Raw genomic sequence first — 20,975 nt, forward strand, 5'->3', positions numbered from 1 at the left:
AAAATCAGGTTTGAAAATAAAATTTACCAAATCGTACAGTATGGCTTTAGTATGCCTCCACGTACCATTTTTACTGGGTCATAAAGGGATAATAATGTATAATTTCCTGAAACAGGATTTCCTCAAATCAGTAAACATTCCATCCCTGCTTTACCCTGTTGATCTGCTGGGTTTGCCTGAGTTGCCATACATCTTCCTCTAGTTGCGTGATCGTATTCCTCAATTGTCTCTTCTCCTCGAATTGTGATACTATGTTACTGAGTTCTGTGTTCTGCTCCAGGAGGCGATCATTGAGACGTGATATGGTAGGAATCACTAGAGGCGGCTCTCTCTGCAATGGAAATAGAGGACACAGGAAATGATAAGTGTGAATCCGTCACTTGGAAAATATTTGCAGGGTAATGTGTAACATTTTGCTGTCTTTGCTCTTGTTGATAGTTTCAAACTATATTTGTTTTTCTGAATTACGTAACTATGAGCCTCTGATTCACTGACATCTTATCCATGCTTGCCACGAATGGTCTATTCCAGTTGAAATCCATACACCCCCTATGGAAGACATGACCTTAATCTCCTACACAGGGGGTGTTGATTTCAAATAGTGTTACCTAAATGGGTGACTCCATTTGAAATCTACACCTCCTGTGTAGGAGATTAAGGTCATGTCTTCCATAGGGGTGCATGAAATAATTTCCCTATGGCGCATGCATAAAAGTACCTCTTCAGCATCATGTACAGTGCGAAGTTCCAATGTGTAACATATGGATTTTGCCATGGATACTCAATGTGTCTTGTGTAAGACACTGATTTGTGGAAGAGGCATAAGAAAAAAAAAGTTCTGGAAAAAAAAAATTAACTGACGAAAAATTATGAACAATTGATCATGTCTTTCCATTAGTATCTTATTGTGAAAAACGAAGTAGCTGAGGTGTTAGCTCAATATGCTAGGAAAAAAAACGATGACCCCATGCTCACATTGGCTTAAGCTGTATTTTCGCGCAAAAGGGTACCATAATTCATGACATTTCTTGTTCGCGAGTTTGGGTACAATTTGTCCCCTAGCTTACTGAATAAATAGCACGGTTTTTAAACTTGATATGAAATGGTCTATTACTTGTATGCAAAATATTCATGAAATTGGTAAATTCTCAATTGTTAAAGATAGAAAAACGAATAAAGAAATGCGACCATTCATGTAAAATATTCAATACAAAATAAATCCTGCACAGCTTTCTTTCATACACACACAAAATTAGCTTAGGGGTTTTCGCGTCTGGCCCCAAGGGGCCAGATGCATTTAGTGTCGGGATAAAATCCCCAGGGAGTTCCAGTGACACATTCTAGAAGTTATCTGTTATAACTCAGCTGAAGATGTGATCATTGATACTGAGACAGAGACTGAGGCAGAGATGGGATTTGACCGACCAGCCTTTTATGACTCTTTAGGGTAAGGCGGCTTATGGTGTCATAAATTTAGTAGGAAGAATTGTGGCCATAATAGGTTCATAGGTCAACGCTAGAAAGTACAATATAATAAATCAGAAGATTATATGAACATAGTCGTGTGTTGCCATAATATTAATGTATTACATTATATTGCTGTAATTTTTGTAATAATGTTCCTCCAAACTTAAAGGGGCATTTCGTGATCCACAGCCTCATCCCCCCACTTTTTTCAAAAAAGTTGAGATTTTTATATCACTGGAAACCTCTGGCTACATAATGTTTATGTACAAAATATTTCTTGCAGATTAATTCGTTTAGCAAAGATATCGTGAAATTTGAATTTCGTTCTGGTGCACCAGAACGAAATTACAACGCATTGTCTATGGAGCAGTGTAATACACATAATCATGCATAACTTCATGAACATAAAATCGGAATCAACTGAAATTTTGGGAATAGGTTTTTTCGTGGATGTCTAATGAAAAATGACATAAATAGAGGATGCTAGGATCACGAAATACTCCTTTAATGATATCCCGGGAATGATATGAAATAGTATAATTTGAAACTATTTTTTGTTCTCTAATTATATTACATAAATTGTGAAGCACGCTGGTAAAGTAATGCACTTCATTTCACAAAGTGATCATTGAAAGCAGAGATGGGTTTTGACCAGCCTAGATTTAATTAATTAATTAATTAATTAATTAATTAATTAATTAATTAATTAATTAATTAATTAATTAATTAATTAATTAATTAATTAATTAATTTTGTTACAGGGATTGGTTAAATATATTAACCCTTAATAAATGGAGACAGAAAGAGTTTTATAAATAAATAAATAAATAGATTTAATTAATTATTTAATTAATTAATTAATTAATAATTAATAAATTAATAAATTCCATCCGAGGTCAAAGGTTATCAATCAGAAGTCATCCGGGGTCAAAGGTCATATGGAGGTCAACGGGGGGAAACAGAATTTACAGTTCCACTATCATGCCGCAACTAGGATTATACCATTTTGTGCCAGGGTTGCATTATAATATTAACCTTTTAAAGAAGAAAGAGTAGTCAGTTAAATAAATAATTAATTAATCAATGTCATCAACAGAGGTCATTCGGGGTCAGGTTATATGGGGTCAACGAGATGAAACAGTGTCGCTATCATGAGTACATATCACTTGAGTACATATGTCCAATACCATCAACAATAAAAAGTAATAATTCTCAAAAAATTATTTAAATACCACCAACTATATTCATTTTTATATTTATGTCGATTAATAAAAAGTCATGAGAATATACTAGTACTTGGATCCTTATTCGTCAAGTCTGTTTCCATGACCACAACGCATCCAATCTTTTCTCTGGACCAGACGCATCCCTTTTTAAAGGGATTTTTTTTAGGTAAAAGTTACAGAGACAAACCTTTTTGTGCTTTATCTGACTTAATCATTTTCCTTTCCTGGTTCATGCAGCCCACGAGTTACAGTGCACTTTGCACAAGTTCAGCACAAGTTATTCAGCACAATTGACCCTTTTTTTTTGTTAAGTCAACCAGAGCTAACCAGGGATTTGTCAAACAATATTGTGGCACAGGTGTATATGTTAACTTAATACACACCTATGACGTCGCGCTATTGTTTTACCGCTCCATTATTTTCCACGAATGGAGCGATGATCACAATAACACGCCATTCGTAAATGCCTTTCTCTTTTCTCTGAAAAGCAAATACTTTTCAGGGAAAAAGTACTGGCATTTACGAATGTAGTGTTAATATCAATTGCACTTTTGAAAAGCAAGTATTTGCGAAAAGTGCGGTATTGTTATCATCACTTCATTCATGCAAAACAATGATACGAAAAACAAGAAGAAAATGATTTTCATTAATACAATAAATTGAGGAAGCGGATAGCAACATTTGCACAGTATTGTCATGGGACCTGAGAGCACATCAGACATATCGAATTGCATGCTGAATACGAGGATTGTCCCTATATCTAATAATAATAATAATTTTGATTTTGTGAAATTAGCAATATAATACAAATTATTAAAATTTCATATTTTTATATTTTTCCAAATTTAACAGTCCTCGAAGTAAACTTTATAAATCTAATGATATGTAATTAAACTATAGGCCTATGTAGCTGGGATGAACAGCCGACTCAATTGAAAATTTGACCTTTCATATAAAACTTAAACATTTGTTTCCAAAAAGACCTACATTTTTTAGTGTTTTGAGGAAAAAATCTTTATCTTTAATAATGAAGGTCACAATTTTCATATGATTGACGGCTGTTCAACCCAACTTCCTACTATTTACTGCATATCGTTAGATTTATACAATTTACTTTGAGGACTGTTAAATTTCAAAAATATCAATTTTTAATAATTTGCCTTAAAATGTGTATTGTATCGCGAATTTAATAAAAATCTAAATTATTTGATATCAGAAGGATGTGTCTGATTTGCTCTTAGGTGCCACAAACAAAATACGTAAAAAAACGTCGCTATCCGAGCCCTTACAATGCAATCTGTGAAAAGTAAGTCAAGATCAAAACGGGCAGGTTAAATTGTTGGCTAAGTACGTTGTACTTATTATGCAAGATGTGTTTTACCCTCACTTAGGCTTTACTTCGTGAGGCCTTTACTTTTATTTATTTGGACCTTTCTTTCTCGCTTACTGTTTTTTATAACATTTTTTTCCTTCTTTATATTTTTATACGTTTTCAGTGGCTTAGGCCCTACATATAATTTGTCATATTTTGGGCAACATTGCTACATATACATAATACACATTCTGTATCAATGTATTTAGGCCTATGAATCTGTTTATTTTCAAATCGTTCTCTTCGGGCATGTTTAATAATGATAAAAGCCACAGTAGGTCTATTTTCTGTATAATTTTTATTTGTCATTAGTATATCTGATGTTTCATCTGATGGTATTTTGGCATGCTTGAATATTTACTTACATCGATCAGTAGGCCTATCCGATACCGTAAAACGGGTAACTTTGGGCACTTTTCAGAGTTTTTAAACCACTGCTTCCAAACAAAACCAAATATATTTCTAATTATCTCTTTTTATGACGTTAGGGTTCCTTCTACACCTTGAAGTTGAAAAAGATTTTTGAATAATTTTGAAAGGGTGCCCTAGGGGTTGAAAATAGCCTGACCAAAGTTACACCGCATTTGGGGCAACTTTGGTCAGAGTATTACATTCCATGAAGAAAAGAAAATGAAAAAATTGATCTTCGCTGTATATGGGCAAGGTTTTGTTTTTGTGACATTTGTCCCCATGCAAAATTAAGCAAGCACGCATCCTTGCTCACAAATATCGATTTTTATTTGTCTGAAAAAATGTAAAAAATGCTCATTTTTGGTCAAAAATGCCAATATTTTCGTAACTTTCAAAGAAATTGGACATGAGCGACTTCTTCCAAATATATTTCTTAACAAATTGAGACCAAATATGACTAAAAACAATATTGCTATACGGAAATATGACCATTTAAAAAATATATTTGAACGACCAAAGTTACCCCGCTTACCGAAGTTACCCCCATTTTACGGTAATTAAATATTACAATGTTAGGGACGCTCCATTTGATTTCGGAACGGGGACTGGAAGTTGAGGTGGCTTTTATTTCGCGTCGAAGGCGGCGAAGTTTGTTTTGTTTTTTGCCGACAAAGTTCAAGGACAATAATAGGCCTAGGTAAAATGTGTTGTAGTACATTTAAAATTTTCGTACCTTTTTGTACCTGATTTTGGTCCTTCTGCTGCGAATCAACGATATATATCCTCGGAATGATTCCATCACAAAATTATCCAAGATAAACAATAGTGTCCATAATTGCATGGTTGTTCCAAAATCGTAAACTCGATTCACAGAGAAGAGTATCATTGCTCAGGTATAGCGATAGGTGTAGTTTTCTTGAGGTTGACAACTGTAATGACCATTTCATATGAGCCTATACATGCTATATGACCTTTTGCCAATTTTCCTTATTATGCAAAATAGAGACCTAAACGCAACTACTTCAACAGTTAATACATTAGAAGTGGGCATAAAGAACTATTGATGGTCTAATCACTTTAATGATTTTACGGATCTACGTTTATTCAATTTGTGTAACAAACATTTTAAATCTTTATAATTCAAGAAGGTGGTTACGGATGATTTGAACTAAACACCTGGATCGTGATATGATGGGTATTTCTATAGAAATTTTACATAAAGCTGAGTCGGACTATTTTTGCACTCGCACCTAAAATTTAGTACGATCATTATATTAGTGTATTGTCCGGCATCAATGAGTAATTGATCAATTTGTAAAGAGCAACCTATTTCAATAACACTCCATTCGTGAAAAATAATGGAGCGGTAAAACAATAGCGCGACGTCATAGGTGTGTATTAAGTCGGTTAATGGCATGGATTAGAGCGTGAGTGGGTAAGAATGGCTTCGCCGCTCCGCGCTCAGCCATTCTTACCCACTCACGTTCTAATCCTTGGCCATATCCTATACTTAATCAACTGTGGGTTTACACCAATACATGATCAATGATCTGTGCAATTTTTCTAAATTTAACTGCGAATAAAAGTTTGTTGATTTCATCATGTGATGTATGAGATCATCGTATATACTTGCTGCCGATGCTGCGACAACAGTATACACAAGCAGTAGTCTCCATTTTGAGCCATACATGCTGCGGATTTGATTAAGTTATTATGAAACTCCTGTTTTAAAGGTAAATACAGCTAGTTGACATGTAGCTATAGAACACAATAATTATTATTATAAATATCAAAAATAGTTTGTCATGGTCTATGAAGTATTTATCATTGTTCATTAGTTTTGGGCCAGGGCCAATTGTAAAGCACAGCAAAGGGGAGGTCGTAAATTGTGAAATTTCAGTTTCAAACTTGAGCGAAACTACTGTAATTTTTCCTCTTATTTATACTTTCAACAGGTAACATACACTTAAACCAAGATGGCTACAGCTATGCCAACCAATGTACCAAAAATTGAGAAAGATAAGTTCAAACTAGTGAAGAAAATTGGAAGTGGAGGATTTGGGGCTGTTTTCCAAATGACCTGGAAGAGCCCTCAAGGGGATATACAAGTAGCAGTAAAAAGGCTCAACGAACCTGATCCCAATGAACTAAACATTCTTGCTAGTCTTGATCATGCAAGCATTGTCAAGCTACTTGGCTTTGTTGATGAGGAAATGGACTTCTGGTTGATTTTGGAGCTGTGTGAAGGTGGCTCACTACGTAGCTATTTGGATGAACATGGGGGTCTATCTACAAACTTACAACTGTTTGTACATTGGGCAGAGCAAGCAACAATTCCGATAAAATATCTAAGGGGAAAGCAGATCCTGCACAAAGATTTGAAATCGCCGAACTACTTGATAACGTGTGATAAAAAGCTGAAGCTAGCCGATTTTGGACTGGCCAAGAAAATTGAGCACACTATCAGCAATGCTACAGAACGGGCATCCTATTCCTGGATGGCACCAGAGCTGTTTACTCTTGGCAAGCTGTCTCCAAACTATGACATTTTTGCGTTAGCTGTGGTGATATGGGAGCTATGGACAGGACAGATTCCCTTCAAAGGCTTAGATTTTCAAGTCGTTGCCTGGAAAGTCTGCCAATTGAAAGAAAGGCTACCAATCCCTGCTGATATGCCCCAACCAATAGCTGACTTACTGAGGCAGTGCTGGGATGAAAACTGGCATAAAAGGCCAAGTATTGAACACATTATTTCTGTGGTAAGTGATTTTGGAAAATTACCCCATATAAAGCCCCCTCCAGACAATAAGCACATAATTCCATTTGATAATAACTCTTACTTTTTCATGAAATAGGTCAAATAATTCTTAAGTGCTCATTGGCTTTTCATGTCGCTGTCTGCTTACTCTGCTATCATGTATGCTGATGGAGAATGTTTCCAAATTTGACTCCCTTGTTTGTGCTTTTGCATGAATTTCCTTATCCACTCCCTGGGAACAAAGATCTATCAAAAACAAGGTCAATTAGGGAGTGTTCAGAAATACTTTGGTTGGGGGCTGAAAAATATGTAGGGTATCATGAAATTTTAGGAGTTCTCAATAGAGAGGGGAGGGGGGTTCAAAAGTTTTTTGGCACATGGGTGTAATGATTATGAACATTCCTTAAAACCATAATCATGAAGACAAACACCTTCTACTTCCTTCATATTTGGATCTCTACCAAACCAGACATTCCATAGATATTACAAGTTAGCAACAAGTGTCTTAGAACATCATGACCTTATATGGTTATGACTAACTTCTCTTAATTATAATATAAGAATCATCCAATGAGAAACCTATATTTAATATTAATATTCATAAGACCATACCTGATAACCATGCTTGATAATATAATCAAATCACTTGTATTTGAGATCATGAAGAATCAACAAGTCTAATAAAATACTACAATAGTAAATATATATATTGAGTCTGGAAGACCATCATTACAATGGGGGGGTGTAAAAACTTTAGCAACATTAGTCCTGAAGCAAAAAATTCAAAATAGCCTGACCATTTTTTTGCACACGGTGCATGCAAAGGTTCCAGTAAAACCAGAACAAAAGTACATGGCAGATAAGGGTATTTGATCTGGTACTTTTGTATTTTGAAAAATCATTCAATAGTCAGAGATATTTAATTATGTAGTGTTAAAAATTGTCTTGTCTTAAGGTTTGTGTCAGTTCCTTCTGGTCTGCTCTTTAAATCACTAAAAAGCTGCAATATATATTTGTTCTTCTTCAGTGTTGACAATTTTTACATTAATTTTTCATGTAGAGATTATTAATTTATTATCACTGTATTTTGACCATCATATATCACGATTGTTTGATGGGATCATTTGTGCCCTGGTTGAAAATGAGTTGTACATGTATTTCTAAAGAGGACATTTAGAGCATTCAGAAATTGAAATTGAAAACCCCATGACTTTTTTTTGCGAAGTTACTTCAATTTACATGTATCAATCGCTGAAAACAAAAGAATACAAAAGAATTTTAATGCTTTCTTTGCCAATATCTCAAAATCAATATTAGCGACAACCGACTCATTTCCCCTGATCATGTCACATTTATTAATTTTTCCAACAAAAACGTTATATAATGTTCAATTCTCATACCAACAGCTATAACACCTAATACACATATATTTTAAAGCTATTGTTTTAACAAAGAAAGATTTTCGTTTCTATATCAAGTTATTCATTTTTGTTTCTGTTTTTGCGGTAATTTTTATTCTATAAACTGTATATTCGTGTGCAAATTGAGGATATATATCTTTTATGACTTATCCCTTACATTTTATGACAAAAAGTTTTTTGACAATTTCTTTGCCATTTGTTAATATTTTTTCCGTGTTAATACCCTTGTAAAGATGCAAACAATATTTAAGATATAATGATGTATATTCAAGATTTAAGATAAATAGCGCCATCATTGTTCAACTTTACTTAAAAATGACACAGTTTTACATTATATTAAACAACCATGATATATATTCTTTACAATTAAATCATGTGCCATTCCAATCCTAGGTGGCAGAAGCGGGCCACAACATGTATTTATGTCCACAGTATATTAGCAAACCCGCAGCTACGTAACAGAGAAGATTAACATTTACTGCGGAGGATCCTTGAGGAAGTTATATCCTCTGCAATAATGACATTTTTGGGTAAAAATTGTGGTCAAAATCACATAAAAAGTATGTTTTTCAACCTAGATATCTGAAGTCATATTGAAATGTTTCACTTAATCCCATATCAAGAATTATTCAGCGTTTTAAGCTCTACGTCTGTGCCAAATTTGGTGTACGTATTTCCTATAAAAGAATGTAGGATTTCTCCAATATATTGCACAGTATGGCTGGACTATGGTGATAAAGGATCCATGTGTTATGATGCCTTTGCGCTGTAAATTACACATATGCAGTATTCGTCCATTTTCAGTAATATCAATATCACGCCAAAACAAATCAAGCTATTTATATGAAAGTCACAGAATAAGTAGGAGACATGTGTGTCATTGTATTGCACATATTAAAATTAGAGACACTGTTGACTATATATTTTTAATATTTTTTCAAACATGGTATAAATCATTCTGGGACACCTTGTACTTGTGGTTCTAAGCTCTCAACTTAATTTTCTCTCATAGCTTCACATTTTTTGTACATCTAAAAACAGATTGCTGCATTACTACCACTAGCAACAGCAGTGCCAGTACATATTTGGCAACAGCAAGTCCTAACTGGTCCTTGGGTGCTGGAGAAGAGATTTGGTTCAGATGGACCAGGTGAGATTCAACAGTATGCAAATGATGTCACAGTTAACCCTAATGGTGATATCGCCATCATTGATTCATCTACAAAGGTCAAAGTATTCAGCATAGAAGGGGTATATAAATGCAGCATGGATACTACACAAGGACTGCAACCAGGACAGTGGTCACAGCCACATCAAATCACTACCAGCTCTGATGGAAGCACTTATTTTGTGACTAATAACACTAATTGTGTACTAATGTATAGTGCTGACTGTAAGTTCAAAGGTCAGTGGGAATCTGCATGTCCACAGGGATCCTCTATTACTCCATGTCTATGTGGCCTGGCAATAGATGCTAAAGATTATGTGTATGTAGGGGATATGAAATCAAGGTATATATATAAACATAAACAAGATGGGCCCTTTGTAACCAGTGTCAAGGTAGATATCCAACCATGCTATATATCTGTAACATCACAAGACACAATCATTGTAGGTGAATATGCTCAGTATTATGCTAAACCTCCCCAGATAGTAAGCAACACAGGACAGGTCCTACACACTCTCAAGCATCCTACAGATGAGTTACATGTACAATGGGCATGTTTTGGAATTCACTGCTATAGGGATACATTATTCATAACTAACATGACCAATCAAAAGAAATCATGGACACATGAAATACTTTTCTACTCATTATCAGGTCAATACCTAGGCTGTATTCCAATCCATGATGCCAGACCAAGATGCCTTGCAATGACAGCAAATGGTTCAAAATTAATTGTAGGTGGTGACTGTGATGGAAACTGTAGCATTTATGCATTGCAAAAGTAGCTCAGCAATATTAAAAGGAGAATGGTCCAATTTTATCTCATGCTATTCTATTCTACCTTGATCGAATAACCTACGGACAACTGCCAACCTTTGAAACCCAGAAATAAGAACACTGTAAGTCGGTGTCCAGTTAGAGCATAACAAGCGGAGTGTTTAGCGGCCGGGATCGATGGGCTGTGTTAGGCCCCCTGGTAGGGGTCCACTGTCCATGGGGCAGAGCCCCAAATGGCCGCTAATGGTTTTTGGCTATGGAGACCTGTAGGAGAGGCTATTTTAAAGGACAAAATTGACATTATAGCATGATGTTCATTTGTACATAAAAACTTCAATTTCATACATGTAGACCTGATGCTTTGCATGACCCCACAGTATGCCTAGTTTTGGTTTTGGTATGAATAGTCTTTGGCTATTTGTAGGACAATTTTTTAAGGCCAAAAAAACTTGATTCTTCAAAATCCAAGAAAATCAACGATTTCCCTCTAAAAAAACAAAATGTAAAAATAAAAGTAGCTAAGATCATTTGTTTTTTTATTTTTGTTTCAAAAGACATGACCAAAGTTTAATTTGTATTCACTTCATAATCTATTAAACATATGAAATGCACACAAAACCAATGTATATCTGCATCCAGAAAGTATTTGAACACTTAACAAAAGCCATATCTTAAAGTCACTAAATCTAAATTGCAAAAATAAAGTAGTCGATAGATGGAAAATTTTGTTGTGTACTTTGATACCTTATTTGGGAATTTGGGACGATGCCATTTTATTCCACTAAGCTATTATAATACTCATATGAATGACAAATGGTTGGGTTTCAAAAGTGACACATTTAGATATTTCACCTTCAAAGCAATTTTTGCTACCTTTTGTTACGGGTTCAATAAAGCCTGATGAACGCTCACTCCGCTGTGATCAATATCTGCGTGCTTTGAGGGAAAAGTCAATGCAAATTTTTGTCACTTTTGAAAAGCTCTTTTCATTCAAATTGCTATATAGTATGCAGAACAAAATTCTCTGATGTATCGACTACTTTATTTTGTAATTTAGTTTTAGTGTCTTTAAGAAAATTTGCGGTCATTTAAGATCCATTCAGCCAGTTTACCAATATTTATATGGCCTTTATACTTGAACAACGTAAGGCCAAAATTAAAGGAAAATTCTGCATAGGCCACATTACAAAATTTGTGCCAATATACTTCGCAATGACCAGTGTTAGATCCCAACTAATACAAAATCTCATTTAGTACAGATACTTTAGATCACTGCTACAGTAGTAGACTTTAATTAACTATTTCACTATAGTTTTCAAACTGGCAATGAAAATCTATTACAATGTGATTGTCGTCGTTGTAGTCCAAGAAGTCATGTCTGCATGACTCTTTCTGACCATTTTGATGATAGAGTTTCATCTTTGCCCATCCAGAGTTAATCTATAGGCAGCTTTTAACAGACATACATGTTAGATATTTCTTGAGAACTGCCATCTTTGTGACAATCATTGACTTAACTTAAGTTGAAAGGGTTAGTGTTGATAATATCTTCTCAATCAACTTGTAACTGCTGGTCTGTATTTCCTCCACATCATCATCAAATTTGATGAATTCTGCATATATCTTTTAAAAGAATGGTGACAGAATGCATCAATGACTCACTCCTTGACCAATACTATTTGAGTCCACTACTCCTTAGCAGTGATCTAGAGGGTCTATACTAACACCTCATGGTATCAAAGATTGGTTGACAAACGGTGTTGAACTCAACCATTTTTCAAAACCCCTTGTTCCTGGACTATATTGTCTGTAATAAACCAGTAGGAGCAGTATGTTTTGAAGTTTCCTCCTGGCAACATGCATCAACAAATATGTTGATATTAATGCCACTATCAGTGATTCTTGTAAAAACATATTTGAAAATATAGCAGAGAACAGTACCTCTATCAAATTCTATGTGGCTGAGGACATTTAGACTTTAACATACTGATAAACACAGTTTGTTATTTGTACTTTAATTAACAAAGATTACCATCTAGATCTGGACCCGGACCATCGTTTATGCTAAATTTTCCAAATACAAAGGGTAGTAGCATGTTTTATACATGAACCCCTGCTATATAGCAAGTATATTTGAGATTGTATCAACCTGTGACCCTGAAGCACAATTTGTTTAATACATTTTGTTGAATGAATTATGCTTAATACATATTGTCACCGTACTATGATAATTGCCTAAACAATTTTGTGTAATTTTAAACAAATCTTAAATCTTCATTTAATTTGGTAATCAATGTGATTTTTGTATGTCATTATTTACATGGTTTGACATAACACTATAGATGTTCCTATTTGGCGCTATATGTGAGATGTGAATTTTACTATGTGAGATATAAAACAATGTGAGATATGAGAATTTTGCTTTTTGTTGAACCTCCTCCATCTGTTTTTGCTGTTAGTGTTTATTTGGTAAAGCGCTATAATATAAGTACTTGTTATGATGAAAATAAAATGAATATGAACGAATCCTGGGGGGGGGGGGGCACTCAACTTTGGAAGTGACGGTATGTGCCTGTCAATAGGCCCCCTCTTTTGAAGTCGACAATACCCGATGACCCCCTTTTTTCAGTTGCGGCTACCCAATGACCCCCTTTTTTCTAGATTTTCTGGAATAGCATCATCAAAATGCCAAAAAAAAATGCCGGTACTTTCAAATTTTTGCACAATTTTGTCGAAACTTTCAAAATTTTGCTCCATTTTTTCACAATTTTCTACTCGATGACCCTTTTTTTGAAATCTTATACTCAATGACCCCCTTTTTTCAAAATATTATACCCAATGACCCTCCTTTTTTATTTTGTTTGTACCCAATGACCCCCTTTTTAAAAATAACGCTTTGTACCCGATAGGCCCCTACTTCGTGACGCCGGTAGGCACATACCCGTTACTTCTAAAGTTGAGTGCCCCCGGTAAATATATCCGATTTCGATCAGTGCACTTTGCTCTTCTGAATTAATCATTTAAAGCATACTTAGAGCATTTTCAAAATGCCTATCCATTCCCCTTAAGCTGAATATGATAAATGATAATCTACTGCTTCATTTTATAATATTTTTGAACAACATTCATGCCTTTCGTCTTGGAGAGTCACCGACATTAATGTCTTAATTAAGCTGTTTTGCATGCTCATCTATGCAGCGTCTTTAAATGTGTTGTACGTCAACTTCATCAAGCACTTTGAAGATTTGAAGATGCACCCAATGAAATATACACTAATGTCACTGACTCACCAAGGTAGAAAGTAGTATATCTTACCTCAGCCTGCAGTGTAAGTGCTGCATGCAACTGTTTGAGTTCTGCCAGGATTTCTGTTAAGGATCTCTCCACACAATGCAGCTGTTCTTGCTGCTGTACACTGCCATCCGTTAACCTGTGTACAAGTGTTTATATAAAGACATCAAATACAATGTGCCACAGAGTTACTTAAGTGTGTATGTCAACTTCGTCAAGCACTAATGTCACCGACTCGCCAAGGTAAAGAGTAGTAAAGCTTACCTCAGCCTGCAGTGTAAGTGCTTCATGCAACTGCTTGAATTCTGCCAGGATTTCTACACAGAATGCATCTGTATGTTCTTGTTACTGTACACTACCATAATTTAATCTGTGGACAAATAAATTATAAACATTTCAGCCATAGAGCATTCAAATTAAGGGTGGGTTACCTGATTGACAGCCTTATCACCCCACTTTACCCCCATCAAAATGCACAACTTTTTTTCGTTCAACATAACAAAAAAAAAATTCTTGGGCCAATTTGTTTTATTAGTGCTCCCTCCCCGTTGGCTACGCCACTGCCAAGGGGTCAAAGGGCCTTGAGTTTATTGACAGAATCAATAAACTAAAATTGAATTTGTTTCATTCAGATTGGTTTAGATCACATATGGCCTCATGTGAACAGTCCTTTAATCCTCAAACTAACAGGACTGTGTGTGTTAGCAAATGCGTTCAACCAACATAACTCAGTAGTACTTGTGTGGGTGGGGTGGGTGTGCATTGGTAAATACCTTCAGCCAACATGTGGGGGTGTGTGTGCATTGGTAAATACCTTCAGCCGACATAACTCGGTAGTTCTTGTGTGGGGGTTGGTAAATGCCTTCAACTGACATTACTCAATAGTACTTGTGGGGGTGGGTGTGCATAGGGAAACACCTTCAGCCAACATAACTCAGTAGTACTTGAGTGATGCAATCATTTACAGTAAAACCTCATTATAACGAAATCGGATACAAGAAAAACCCTGTATTTTTCCAGAACCAAGATACAAAATTCTTTTGTTATTTATTGTTTTTACAACCCTGATATAACGAAATTTGGATATAAAGAACTAATTTCTCTGTCCCTGACAACTTCGTTATAATGAGTTTCCACTGTACTTGTGTGATACAATCACAATTTATATTTTGAAAGTTTGACATTAGCGACAATGAGTTGTACCATCAACAAGCCATTATTTGCCACAACAATGCTGGTTAACAATATGCAGACTATATTTGGGAACCAAAGGCCTCACACAGTATTGTTACTGTGCATCCATCCACTGTTTACTTTGTAATGGTACATCCAACTGAAATTATAATACCTATAGCATCACAACTGATACCAATAACGCACAGGTAAATCAGACTTAACACGGTTTGGAAATGAAGCTCTTCATTTATTAGTTTTCTGGCCATAAGCCAAAATAATGTGGTAAAATACAAGAACACCCACATTCTCTCGGTCGGAGTTGTTCCATCTATTGCGCTTACCCACTTCTCACGTCTGTCAAAGGGGATACCCTCAGGAAATCCCTATTGATTTGTACAGGGCCTTCTAGTTCCAGTCAATTTTCTCAGCACAGAAAATACCAATTTGCCTTTTCTTTGGTAATTATTGGAAGTTATTTTCCATGATCAGAAATCGAACTTTCGGAATTGCTTCATCAAGAGGTATGGCATGTTTTGTGATTGTCCTATTGAGTACAACAGCAAGCGTCCCCTTTGTGTGGGAGGGCGCCAGATGGAGCAGCCAAATCCCGGCAAAAACATCAACCAATGGGAGAGATGCGATCTGTTCCAAGTGATGTCATACCGATGGAACAAATACTATCTTGACCACTAAACTGTGGAGCTCTATGCCGATTTAATATCCTATTATGACTTTTATAGCAGTATCAAAATTGCTTTGTTGCAGAACAAACACAACAAATGTGGCCGATTCCAATTAAGTGTAAGCTGGCTGGGATAACATGTATATGCCAAAATATCAGGTTTGAAAAAAATTAACCAAATTAATTAAAAAAGATCATGGGTTTAATATGATGCCACCACTCCATGACAACAGTCAAATATACAACATTTGCAGGGTCATAAGAGTTAACAATGTATTTCCTGAAACAGGATTTCCTAAAATCAACAAACTTTCCATCCCTGCTTACCCTGTTGATCTGCTGGGTTTGCCTGAGTTGTCATACATCTTCCTCTAATCGTGTGATCGTATTCCTCAGTTGTCCTTTCTCCTCACCGAGTTGTGATACTATGTTGCCGAGTTCTGTGTTCTGCTCCAGGAGGCGATCATTAAGACGTGATATGGTAGGAATCACCAGAAGTGGCTCTCTCTGCAATATACATAGAGGACACAGAAAAAGATTAGTGTGAATCCGTCACTTAATTAGAGAATATATTTGCAAGGTAAAGTGAAACATTTTGCTGTGTTAGTTTCTTTTGACAGTTTCAAAACTTTTTTTTTGTTTTTCTGAATTGCATTTAATAATATTATCATAAACATGATAAAGGTTCAGTTTGAATTATTTTCTTGATGAATTGATTGATTTATTGCTGTCTATTAAATTAGAATTATCATTCTTTTATACCATTACAACTGCAACTTTTCTTTGCTCAAAAAGCAGCTTTAGACGTATTGGCCTTTAAAAAAATGTCTCTAAGAGCCACTGCATGTTCTTCATTGTAAAACTGTGTACATATGTACACCCCAAAAGAAGCTTGGTCCATGCTTCTTGTAACCAACTTTGATATAAAATTGGATGGAATGAGCATGATACACAAAGATATTGGTCGAGCTGTGAGTTTTAAAAGATATCGTGCGAGGCGATAGCCGAGCACGATATCTTTTAAACTCACAGCGAGACAAATATCTTTGTGTATCGTGCGAAAAAATACAATCAATTTTATCATTATTATGCCGTGAGAATCTGTTTTTTGGTCAAAAAAAAAAAAGATTTTTGGGCAAAATGTGATTTTTGGTCAAAATTTGATTTTGGTCAAAAATCTGTTTTTTGGTCAAAAATGTGATTTTTGGGCAAAATGTGATTTTTGGTCAAAAAAGTGATTATTGGTCAAAAAAGTGATTTTTGGTCAAAAAAGTGATTTTTGGTCAAAAATGTGATTTTTGGTCAAAATTGTGATTTTTGGTCAAAATTTTCTCGATTACATTCTGTAACCGCCTAAAAGTGGGGTCGCTGAACGGTGTTGCTATATCTATATTCTACATGTATGGTGATCGTGGACTGCAAGCTGATGCAGAGACCTCCGTGTTCAGGTGAAATTGGTCGCCAATATCCAGAATAATTGGTTTTTAAAAATGTGTATAAAGTATAGGATGGAAGATTCTCAAAGCATAATAATGGTTGAAATTGGAATAAGCATCTGAGGCTAAATTAATGTTTCCCTCTTTATTTGTATTTTCAACAGGTAACATACACTTAAAACCAAGATGGCTACATCTATGCCTACATGTACCTCTATGCCAACTAATGTACCAAAAATTAGGAAAAAGAAGCTCAAACTAGTGAAGCAAATTGGAAGTGGAGGATTTGGGACTGTTTTCCAAATGACCTGAAAGAGCCCTCAAAGGATATACAAGTAGCGGCTAAAAGGCTTAACGAGCCTGATCGTCATGAGTTGAACATTCTCGCTAGTCTTGATCATGCAAGCATTGTCAAGCTACTTGGTTTTGTCGATGAAGAAACAGAGTTTATGCTGATTTTGGAGCTGTGTGAAGGTGGCTCACTACGTAGCTATTTGGATGAACATGGGGGTCTATCTACAAACCTAGAATTGTATTGGGCAGAGCAAGCATCAATTCCGATAAAATACCTCAGGGGAAAGCAGATTGTGCACAAAGACTTGAAATCGCTGAACTACTTGATAACGCGAGATAATTCGTTGAAGTTAGCCGATTTTGGGTTGGCCAAGAAAATTAAGAACACAATCAGCAATGCTACACAACGGGCATCTTTTCCCTGGATGGCACCAGAGCTGTTTACTCTTGGCAAGCTCTCTCCAAACTATGACATTTTCGCATTAGCTGTAGTTATATGGGAGCTATGGACAGGAAAGTTTCCATTTAAGGGTTTGCAATTTCAAGTCATCGCCTGGCGAGTCTGCCACCTGAAAGAAAGGCTACCAATCCCTACAGAAATGCCCCAACCAATTGCCGACTTACTGAAGCAGTGCTGGGATGAAGATTGGAAGCAAAGGCCAAGTATTGAGCACATTATTTCTGTGGTAAGCAATTCTTGAAAATTTTAAAGCCCCCTTCTCAGTTTTTGTTACTCTGCATGTCAATAGAGCCCCATAACCCATCAACTTACACTTGCGTAAATTCACATAAGTGCACACCAGTCACGCATTATGCAACGCACAATTAGCGTAAGTGCTGCGCCCAACTGTGTGCATGCCATTCTATACTGCACCCAAAAAGTAAACTTACACTTGGAAAAAAATCCTAATTTTAAAACTAAACCATATTTGGGCAAATTTATTTTTTAAATAGATGCATTATCTAATCCTGCACATTATGACACCCCATTGAATCCAACGTGAACTCAAGAAGTAAAGTTACAATGCTTTAAATAAAGCTTGACTGAAGAAACTGTGTTGTCTCTTTGTTGCATTTGTTGGAATCTTGTATAAGCCAGTTTGTCACTTTTAAAACTGTACCTTCATCCAATCAAATGCTTGTAACATCTTGAGGTCACATTGGATTCAGTGGGGTGGCATGTATCAAATTTGTCAAATGAGAGGTATCAAAAATGTACCAAATCATAGTTTGATATACTTTTGATACACTACTGAACTAATGACCATGTGGTTCCTTTTCCAATTTGTCATTTGATATAGTTTTAATATACTTTGATATATACTTTTGATACTCTTTTTGCTATATAGAATTTCGGCTATAAATGGAATATAATTCTAAAACTACTTTGAAATTTAAGTACATCATATAAATTATTATCCATTTCAGCTACAGTGACATCTCATGTATATTAATATGCATGAGATGTACTACTAGTATGTTGACTGGAAGGGACTGTGTTGATTACAATACATTCAAAGGTCAAAGGAAATCAGATGACATGATAATGGTAGTTATAACTCAAGGTCAATTGAGAGAATCAAAATAAAAAGTAAGACCAAATGAATGTGGTGCTATATGTTGTGTAATTGCCATTTCATTAGCAAAAGCAAATGCTTGGATTTTGATTTGATGACAGCATTAGTGGTAATTTTCACGTACAGTTATTTTCGCGATTTGGAGTGAGAGACACATTTTCGCGAATTTTATTTTCGCAATTGGCCAGTCCTTTCCTATACTTGTAATACATTATTGCATATATTCGCGAGGTGTTATTTTCGTAGTTGGAGCCCTAATCGCGAAATTCGCAAAAAAATAAACCCTCGTGAAAATTCCCACTTATACAGTATAGTATACCAGGTGTCTATACATATATTTAAAATTTATATTAATCATTAAGGGCTGGGTATGAACGTTTGGACAGTATTTATTTTGGGACATTAGATTACATCAGACATATCGAATTGCATTCTGAATACGGAGAATGTCTTTCTGATATCAAATAATTTTGATTTTTTTAAATTCGCAATTTAATACACATTTTATGGCAAATCATTAAAAATTGATATTTTTGATATTTAACAGTACTCGAAGTAAACTTTATAAATCTGCTGATTTATACTTAAAGAGTATGTAGGGGGATGAAAAGCCGACGATCAATTGAAAATTTTGACCTTTCAGTATTGAAGATATGGATTTTTTTTCCAAAACACCAAAAAAATTAGGTCTTTTTGGGATAAAAATTCATATCTTCAATATGAAATGTCAAAATTTTCAATTGATCGTAGGCTTTTCCTCCCAGCTACATACACTTTAAGAATATATCATTAGATTTATATAATTTACTTCGAGGACTGTTATATATCAAAAATTTGAAAAATATCAAATTTTTATAATTTGTCATAAAATTTGTATTATATTGTGATTTTCAAAAATTATTTGATATCAGAAAGACATGCTTCAGTATTCAGAATGCAATTCGATAGGTCTGAGGTGCTCTCATGTCCCACAAAAAATACTGTCGAAACGCAATAAACGCTCATTCTAGATCCCTTAAGGAGAATTGGAGTATATTGTTTGAAAAGGGATCGTTTGCTTGAAAAGGAATCGTTTTTAACTCAAAACATTTTTAACATAGCCACTAGTTCTCATTCTAATCTCTCAACTAAATCCATTTACTCTCATTCCTTCACATATTTATACATCTTATAATAGATAACTCCATGTAAACCAGCAGCAGTACGAGCAGTATCAGTATATCCAGCAGCAGTACTAACAGTACCAGTATGTAAATCAGCAGCATTACTAGCAGTACCAGTAGATATTTGGCAGCAACAAATCCTAGCTGGTCCTTGGGTGCTGGAGAAAAGGCTTTGTTTAGCTACACATGGTCAATTTGGTCAGTATGTACAAGATGTCACAGTTAACCCTAATGGTGATATCGCCATCATTGATGCATCAACAAAGGTCAAAGTATTCAGCAGTGATGGGGTATACAAGTGCAGCATGCAACCAAGACATAAGTCAAACCCATGTCAAATCACTACTAGCTGTGATGGAAGCACTTACTTTGTCACCAGCGCATAGGGCGCTGGTACCTAATTCTGAGATGGGGTTTGTGTACACTAAAGATTAGCTAAGATTATAGCCTTCTTCTATTGGTATGAATTATTTTTTTACTTCTGTGGTGGAAATGTTTTTGATGTCTGCTAATTCGATTTGCAAGGAAAAGAAAGTATGTTTTGCCATTTCAACGAACGAAAACGATTGAGTATTGCCAAAGTTATGTTTGAATTAATTATGACTTTAAAAGTTATCATAGGTTAGGCCTACACATATAAACATAAACTTGTTCAGCAATCAACATATCAAAAAAATGACATGGTCAAAGCGGGGGAATGATCACGAGGTCATATCAGTGGACTACTGACTCGCATAGCATGATGTTTGGTTGCCT

General features: G+C 35.3%; 3 protein-coding genes across 3 annotated transcripts; 2 read left to right on the forward strand and 1 right to left on the reverse strand.

Moving 5' to 3' along the window:
- Nucleotides 1-112: 112 nt before the first annotated feature.
- LOC140150877 (A-kinase anchor protein 9-like) lies at nucleotides 113-16,210 on the reverse strand. The gene is made up of 4 exons (XM_072173025.1): nucleotides 16,077-16,210; nucleotides 14,156-14,261; nucleotides 13,916-14,030; nucleotides 113-331 (listed from the first exon to the last, which is right to left on the reverse strand). The coding sequence occupies exons 2-4, from the start codon at nucleotides 14,179-14,181 to the stop codon at nucleotides 128-130; spliced, it is 345 nt and encodes a 114-aa protein (XP_072029126.1). The 5' UTR covers nucleotides 14,182-14,261; nucleotides 16,077-16,210; the 3' UTR covers nucleotides 113-127.
- Nucleotides 6,066-11,679, forward strand: LOC140150873 (uncharacterized). The gene is made up of 3 exons (XM_072173020.1): nucleotides 6,066-6,209; nucleotides 6,432-7,235; nucleotides 9,697-11,679. Exons 2-3 carry the CDS (start codon nucleotides 6,453-6,455, stop codon nucleotides 10,606-10,608), a joined length of 1,695 nt encoding a protein of 564 aa, XP_072029121.1. The 5' UTR covers nucleotides 6,066-6,209; nucleotides 6,432-6,452; the 3' UTR covers nucleotides 10,609-11,679.
- Nucleotides 16,211-16,225: 15 nt separating the features above from the next.
- On the forward strand, nucleotides 16,226-20,620 carry LOC140150876 (mitogen-activated protein kinase kinase kinase 20-like). Its single transcript, XM_072173024.1, has 3 exons — nucleotides 16,226-16,329; nucleotides 17,350-18,165; nucleotides 20,234-20,620. The coding sequence occupies exons 2-3, from the start codon at nucleotides 17,635-17,637 to the stop codon at nucleotides 20,603-20,605; spliced, it is 903 nt and encodes a 300-aa protein (XP_072029125.1). The 5' UTR covers nucleotides 16,226-16,329; nucleotides 17,350-17,634; the 3' UTR covers nucleotides 20,606-20,620.
- Nucleotides 20,621-20,975: the final 355 nt, after the last annotated feature.

This window comes from Amphiura filiformis, chromosome 4, assembly GCF_039555335.1.
Source record: "Amphiura filiformis chromosome 4, Afil_fr2py, whole genome shotgun sequence".
In the NCBI taxonomy this organism is placed as follows: domain Eukaryota; kingdom Metazoa; phylum Echinodermata; class Ophiuroidea; order Amphilepidida; family Amphiuridae; genus Amphiura; species Amphiura filiformis.

What these genes read in the sequence shown, in the direction of transcription:
- LOC140150873 (XM_072173020.1), top strand. Translation starts at nt 6,453, where the DNA reads ATGGCTACAGCTATGCCAACCAATGTACCAAAAATTGAGAAAGATAAG. An exon ending in TTGAACACATTATTTCTGTG is followed by an intron (nt 7,236 to 9,696) that starts GTAAGTGATTTT and finishes ATCTAAAAACAG; the next exon opens with ATTGCTGCATTACTACCACT.
- LOC140150877 (XM_072173025.1), bottom strand. Translation starts at nt 14,181, where the DNA reads ATGAAGCACTTACACTGCAGGCTGAG. An exon ending in CACTTACACTGCAGGCTGAG is followed by an intron (nt 14,031 to 14,155) that starts GTAAGCTTTACT and finishes ACTTGTACACAG; the next exon opens with GTTAACGGATGGCAGTGTAC. An exon ending in CACTTACACTGCAGGCTGAG is followed by an intron (nt 332 to 13,915) that starts GTAAGATATACT and finishes TTTCCATTGCAG; the next exon opens with AGAGAGCCGCCTCTAGTGAT.
- LOC140150876 (XM_072173024.1), top strand. Translation starts at nt 17,635, where the DNA reads ATGCTGATTTTGGAGCTGTGTGAAGGTGGCTCACTACGTAGCTATTTG. An exon ending in TTGAGCACATTATTTCTGTG is followed by an intron (nt 18,166 to 20,233) that starts GTAAGCAATTCT and finishes ATCTTATAATAG; the next exon opens with ATAACTCCATGTAAACCAGC.